Source organism: Anolis carolinensis, unplaced genomic scaffold (assembly GCF_035594765.1).
Source record: "Anolis carolinensis isolate JA03-04 unplaced genomic scaffold, rAnoCar3.1.pri scaffold_7, whole genome shotgun sequence".
In the NCBI taxonomy this organism is placed as follows: Eukaryota; Metazoa; Chordata; class Lepidosauria; order Squamata; family Dactyloidae; genus Anolis; species Anolis carolinensis.
Genome location: NW_026943818.1, coordinates 37446699 through 37454198, shown reverse-complemented (window position 1 = coordinate 37454198; position 7500 = coordinate 37446699). Strand labels below are relative to the sequence as shown.

Below are 7500 nucleotides of genomic sequence, written 5' to 3'. Positions count from 1 at the left end.
AAGGTGTGCCACGTACCTGTCCTTGATCTGTTTCGCAGCCTTCAGTTAGAAGAAGAGAGAAAAGCAGAGATAAAAATAAATAAAAATCAAGGAATCACAAGGTGTTCAGTCAAGCAAAGGAGAGTCTACAGAGTGCGGTTTGATGCCCCTTTCCTTACCAATGTCTCCCAGACTCTCCTGACCTGGAAGCCAATGAGGTTCCCTGATTATTATTATGTTTCTGGCTTTTACCTGGTTGAAATCGTGGTTCTCGGCTCCCTGCAAGGTCTGGTTGGCCGTCTCCAGCAGCTCCTCGGAGCTCTCCAAAGCTTTGGTGCAGGCGGCCAGCTGGTTCTGCCGAAAAGACCAAAGAGAGGCATGAAGAGGCCCAAAAAGGAAAGAAAACCACAAACCTCCTCAGACTCAACAAATTTTGACAGTCCAATACATTTATAGGTAACACAGTTTAAATATGACACCAAACATGGTGGATCTGAGACTGGCTGCTCTTCTCTCCTTCCAAGGCAAGGGCAATGGCAACTGTGATATGGACGGAGATCCAAGGCAAGAAGTATCTGAGCCAAGCTGCTTGTCTCTCACAACAAGGCCAGAACAATGGCAACAGGACCTTGGAGAGAGAGCCAAGGCATGATGGAGCTGAGTCTGGCTGCTCTTCTCTCCCTCAAAGGCAAGGGCAATAGCATCTAGATCATGAAGCGAGGGCCTCTCATCAATCATAAGGCCAAGGCATGATGGAGCTTAGTCTGGCTGCTCTTCTCTCCCTCAAAGGCAAGAGCAATAGCATCTAGAATATGAAGCGAGGGCCTCTCATCAACCACAAGGCCAAGGCATGATGGAGCTGAGTCTGGCTGCTCTTCTCTCCGTCAAAAGCAAGGGCAATGGAAGCAGGACCTTGGAGGGAGAGCCAAGGCATGATGGAGCTAAGTCTGGCTGCTCTTCTGTCCCTCAAAGGAAAGGGCAATAGCATCTAGAACATGAACGAGGGCCTCTCATCAATCATAAGTCCAAGGCATGATGGAGCTGAGTCTGGCTGCTCTTCTCTCCCTCAAAGGCAAGAGCAATGGCATCTAGAACATGGAGTGAGGACCTCTCATCAACCACAAAGCCAGGTCATGATGGATCTATCCTTGGCTGCTCTTCTCTCCCTCAAAGACAAGAGCAATGGTATCTAGAACAAAGAGAAAGGTCCTCTCATCAAACACGAGGCCAAGTTATGGTAGATCTATGCCTGGCTGCTCTTCTTTCTTTCCAAGGTCAATGGCAACTGGGACACGGATGGAGATCCAAGGCATGAAGGATCTGAGTCTGGCTGCTCTTCTCTCCCTCAAAGGCAAGGGCAATGCATCTAGAACATGAAGCGAGGACCTCTCATCAACCACAAGGCCAAGTCATGATGGATCTATGCCTGGCTGGTCTTCTCTCCCTCAAAGGCAAGGACAATGGCATGTAGAACATGGAGAAAGGACCTCTCATCAACCACAAGGCCGAGTCATGATGGATCTATGCCTGGCTGTTCTTCTTTCCCTCAAAGGCAAGGGCAATGGCATCTAGAACATGGAGTGAGGAGCTCTCATCAACCACAAATCCAAGTCATGATGGATCTATCCTTGGCTGCTCTTCTCTCCCTCAAAGGCAAGAGCAATGGCATCAAGAACATAGAGCCTCTCATCAACCACAAGGCCAAGTCATGATGGATCTATGCCTGGCTGCTCTTCTCTCCCTCTGAGACCAAAACAATGGCAGAGGTTTATGACCCTTACCTGCAGGTCATAGGTCCGGCTGGCCCGGTCTTGCTTGATCTTCATGACCATCCCTTCCTTCAGTTCATCCAGTAGTGCATACAATGACTGGAACTCAGCCTCCAAATCCTTCTGGACCCGATCCGAATTGGCCTGGAGGAAGTCAACAAAAGAAGGTTAACCAGGAAAGCAGTAGAGAGGTTCACCACAGCCCTAACCCATACGGGAAGCGGTTTTGTACCATCGATGTCCGGTCGTCCAAATGTGGAGTATTACCTCCAAGTTCTGGAGCATCTGTTTGAGAACGTAGATGAAGTTCTGGATCTCTTCGTTCTTCACAGCAAGCGTGGTGATGATTTTCCTTAGGGCGTCCTGTCCGGAAGAAGAAAATGAATAGTGATATCCTAGGAAGTCTCCTTCCTACAGCAGAGGGTTGTCTTATTTACTATTAGTATGCAATCATGCCAGTGGCCACATGATCTAGGAGATGCCTACAGCGGAGGGTTGTATTATTATTATTATTATTATTATTATTATTACTATTAGTATGCAATCATGCCAGTGGCCACATGATCTAGGAGATGCCTACAGCGGAGGGTTGTATTATTATTATTATTATTATTATTATTATTATTATTATTACTATTAGTATGCAATCATGCCAGTGGCCACATGATCTAGGAGATGCCTACAGCGGAGGGTTGTATTATTATTATTATTATTATTATTATTATTATTATTACTATTAGTATGCAATCATGCCAGTGGCCACATGATCTAGGAGATGTCTACAGTGGAGGGTTTTTTTTTTATTATTATTATTATTATTATTATTATTATTATTATTATTATTATTATTATGTAGTCATGCCAGTGGCCATATGATCTAGGAGAAATGGGGATGAGCACTAACCCCCAGAGATGAAGATGGAGATGGAGGGCTGGCTGGCTGGAGAGAGAGAGAGAGAGAGAGAGAGAGAGATAGGGATGGAAATGGAGATGGATATGGCTGGCTAGATGGATGGATAGATAGATAAATAGATTGGAGATGGAGGTGGAGGTGGACGTGGAGGTGGAGATGGCTGGATGGCTGGATGGATAGATAGATAGATAGATAGATAGATAGATAGATAGATAGATAGATAGATAGATAGATAGATGTTGGAGATGGAGGTGGAGGTGATGGTGGAGATGATGGAGATGATGGAGATGGAGAAGATGATGGAGATGGAGATGAATGGACGGATAGATAGATAAATATAGACTGGAGATGGAGATGGAGGTGGAGGTGATGGTGGAGATGGTGGAGATGATGGAGATGATGGAGATGATGGAGATGATGGAGATAGATGGATGGGTATATAGATAAAGATGGATAGATAGGGTTGGTTGGATGGAGAGATGGAGATGGAGAGGAAGATGGAGATGGCTGGACAGACAGACATAGATAGAAGGATAGATGGATAGGTAGGTAGATGGATGGATGGATAGATAGATAGATAGATAGATAGATAGATAGATAGATAGATAGATTAATAGATGGATGGATGGACGGGCGGATGCATATGTAGATGGATGGATGGATAGAGATGATAGATAGATAGATGAATAGGTGGATGGATGGAAACATAGATAGATATGTGGATGGATGGACGGACGGACAGACAGATGGACAGATGGACAGATAGATGGGTAGATGAATAGGTAGATGGATGGATGGATGGATGGATGGATGGATGGATAGATAGATGATAGATAGATAGATAGATAGATAGATAGATAGATAGATAGATAGATAGATAGATATGATAGATGAGTAGATGGATGGATGGAAACATAGATAGATATGTGGATGGATGGACGGACAGACAGATGGACAGATGGACAGAGGGACGGATATATGAATAGGTAGCTGGATGGATAGGTTATTATTATTATATTGATTTACCTGCTTCTTCTTAGTAGGCCATTCCACCAACCCACACAATATGATGGGTGGATGGATGGATGGATAGGTAGGTAGATAGATAGATGATAGATAGATAGAGAGTTGGGCATGACTAGACTTAACGTCAAGGGGAATAACATCATCATCATCATTATCATCATCGTTATTATTTAGATAGATATGAATTGGTGGAATCGGTATGATAGATAGATAGATAGATAGATAGATAGATAGATAGATAGATAGATAGATAGATAGATAGATAGATAGATAGAGTTGGACACGACTAGACTTAATGTCAAGGGGAATAACATCATCATCATCATCATCATCATCATCATCATCATCATCATTATTATTATTATTATTATTATTATTATTATTATTATTATTATTATTAGAGGAGTATTTCCTCCTCCCCTTTGGGGATCCTCTCCCCATCAATTGTTCGGGAGCAAGAGGCAGGCCTTCCTCCCTTAACATCGCGGGAGGAGGATGACAAAGCAGAGGATGAAGAAAGAGACGGAAAAGGAGGCGGAGAGGAAGAGGCTTGGCAAGGGCAGCCTGTCCTCCCTGTGGTCCAGCCATTGCTGCATCCCGAGCATCCCTCCCCGTCGTCGGCATCCTTCCTTACCTTCTGGTCCCCCATCTTACTCGGTGTTGTGGTCTTTTAACAAAGCTGGTGGGGAAAGGAGGAGGGGAGGGACGGGTGGCCTTTTTCTCCTCCCCTCGGAAAGGAGAGAGCATGCTGGGAAATGTAGTCCACAGAGAGATACTACGAATTCGGAGAAATGGAACAAAGGATGAAGCCGGGAAGAGATGCTTTTTGGAAGCCTAGGTTGCTAATCTCAGGAGAATAATATAATATAATTTCAGGCAACGAGGAGAAAGAGCAAGGGTGCCTCTGAGCATGCACCATCAAAGCCCTCCCGGCAGATAGCCACCCAGCCTCAGCTTCACGATCTCCACTCTGCCACCATTTATCAAGACCGGATTATTCGTTCCATCTTGGAAGTCCATAGAATCATTGGACACCAGATGGGACCCCAAAGGTCATCCAGTCTGACCCCAAGATACACAGCCTAAGCACTCCTGACAAATGGCCATCCAGTCTGACCCCAAGATACACAGCCTAAGCACTCCTGACAAATGGCCATCCAGTCTGACCCCAAGATACACAGCCTAAGCACTCCTGACAAATGGCCATCCAGCCTCTGTTTAAAGACTCCGAGCAAACTTCCAGGTAATAATAATAATAATAATAATAATAACAATAAATAATAATAATAATGCAATAGTTCATAATATAATAATAATAATAATAATAATAATAATAATAATAATAATAATAATAACAACCACCTTGTTGTTGAAGGTTTTCATGGCCGGAATCACTGGTCTAGTAGTTCATATAATAATAATATAATATAATATAATATAATATAATATAATATATAATAATATTATAATAGTTCATAATATAATATAATAATAATAATTACAACCACCTTGTTGTCGAAGGTTTTCATGGCCGGAATCACTAGTCTGTTGTATTTCATATAATAATAATATAATATAATATAATATAATATAATATAATATAATATAATATAATATGTATAATATATAATAATAATAATAATAATAATAATAATAATAATAATAATAACAACAACAACAACAACAACAACCTTGTTGCCAAAGGCTTTCATGGCCGGAATCACTGGTCTGTTGTAGGTCATATAATAATAATAATATAATATATAATAACAACAATAATTATAGCAATAACAACAATAATTATAGCAATAACAACAACCTTGTTGTTGAAGGTTTTCATGGCGGGAATCACTAGTCTGTTGTATTTCATATAATAAGAATATAATATAATATAATATATAATGTATAATAATAATAATAATAACAACAACAACCTTGTTGCCGAAGGCTTTCATGGCCGGAATCACTTGGGGAGTTTCCCGCCACCTTGGCTGGTGATTCTGTCGATGCTCTGGTTGTTCTCTGGAACAAGGAGGCGGCTAGGGCAATAGACACGATCGCTCCGGAACGTCCCCTCTCGAGTACCCGAGCTAAACCATCTCCTTGGTTCACCGAGGAGTTGGCAGCGATGAAGCGAAAGAAGAGGGGACTAGAGGGTGTGTGGCGTTCGGAGCCAAGCGAGCCAAACCGAACACGGCTATGTCTCTATCTCAGGGCATATGCTGCGGCAATAGATGCTGCAAAGAATGTTTTCTTTGCAGCTAATATTGCGTCCGCAAAGAACCGTCCGGCAGAGCTGTTCCGAGTTGTCAGAGGTTTGTTATATCCTGCCCCCCAAGACGGGATCCCTGACAACTCGGCAGCCCGCTGTGAAGCATTTGCTCAGTTCTTTGCGGACAAAGTCGCTTTGATCCGCTCTGGCTTTGACACCATATTAATGGCAGTCTCCGAGGATGTAGCAAGAGCACCTGCTTGTCCCATTTTGATGGATTCGTTTCAATTGGTTCAGCCTGAGGACATGGACAAGGTGCTTGGAGAGGTGAGGGCTACCACATGCATCCTAGACCCCTGCCCATCCCGGCTGGTGAGAGAAGCCAGAGGGGGGTTGGCCGAGTGGGTGACGGTGGTGGTGAGTGCCTCCCTCCTTTCGGGAAGGCATATTTCCAGCGAGCCTCAAACTGGCTGTGATCAAACCGCTGTTGAAGAAGCCATCACTGGACCCCTATTTCCAATCTCCCCTTTTTGGGCAAGGTCGTGGAAGGTGTGGTGGCCGCACAACTCCAGGCATTCTTGGTAGATACCGATTATCTGGATCCAGCACAGTCTGGCTTCAGGCCGGGACATGGTACCGAGACAGCCTTGGTCGCCTGAGTCGATGATCTTGGCCGGGAACTGGACAGGGGGAGTGTGTCCCTGCTAGTTCTGCTGGACCTCTCAGCGGCCTTCGATACCGTCGATCACAGTATCCTTCTGGGGCGCCTTGCTGGGATGGGTCTCGGAGGTACTGTTTTGCAGTGGCTCCGGTCCTTCCTGGAGGGTCGGTCCCAGATGGTGTCATTGGGGGACACCTGCTCGGCCCCACAACCATTGACTTGTGGGGTCCCGCAGGGGTCAGTACTGTCCCCCATGTTGTTTAACATCTACATGAAGCCGCTGGGAGAGATCATCCGGAGTTTCAAAGTGAGGTGTCATCTGTACGCAGATGATGTCCAGCTCTGTCCCTCCTTCCCACCTGTCACTCAGGAGGCTGTTCAGGTCCTGAACCGGTGCTTGGCCGCTGTGTCGGACTGGATGAGGGCCAACAAATTGAAACTTAATCCAGACAAGACAGAGGTCCTCCTGGTCAGTCGCAGGGCTGAACAGGGAATAGGGTTACAGCCTGTGTTGGATGGGGTCGCACTCCCCCTGAAGACACAGGTTCGCAGTCTGGGGGTTCTTCTCCTGGACTCATCGCTGAGCCTGGAGCCCCAGGTCTCGGCGGTGGCCTGGGGAGCCTTTGCACAACTAAGACTTGTCCGCCAGCTGCGCCCGTTCCTTGGGAGGTCTGACTTGGCCACGGTGGTCCACGCTCTGGTTACAGCTCGTTTGGACTACTGCAACGCTCTCTACGTGGGGTTGCCTTTGAAGACGGCCCAGAAGCTCCAACTAGTACAACGGGCGGCAGCCAGATTAATAACTGGGGCGGCTTATAGGGAGCGTACCACCCCCTTGTTAAGCCAGCTCCACTGGCTGCCGATATGCTACCGAGCCCAATTCAAAGTGCTGGTTTTGACCTATAAAGCCCTAAATGGTTCTGACCCAATCTACTTGTCC

At 45.3% G+C, this 7500-nt stretch overlaps 1 protein-coding gene across 2 annotated transcripts in view; it reads right to left on the bottom strand.

The window, feature by feature from the left end:
- Positions 1 to 5951, bottom strand: part of fsd1 (fibronectin type III and SPRY domain containing 1) — a 15512-nt gene extending 9561 nt beyond the window's left edge. Inside the window, exons 1-5 of one of the 2 annotated variants that reach the window (XM_062959783.1) lie at positions 5622 to 5951; positions 2016 to 2111; positions 1761 to 1892; positions 232 to 333; positions 17 to 39 (exon numbers count right to left, since the gene is read on the bottom strand). In XM_062959783.1, the coding sequence (XP_062815853.1) occupies positions 17 to 39; positions 232 to 333; positions 1761 to 1892; positions 2016 to 2111; positions 5622 to 5642 (374 nt within the window). In that variant the 5' untranslated portion in view covers positions 5643 to 5951. Of the gene's footprint in view, positions 1 to 16; positions 40 to 231; positions 334 to 1760; positions 1893 to 2015; positions 2112 to 4321; positions 4471 to 5621 lie in introns of those variants that run through there. The other variant, XM_062959784.1, reaches the window with a different exon arrangement.
- Positions 5952 to 7500: the final 1549 nt, after the last annotated feature.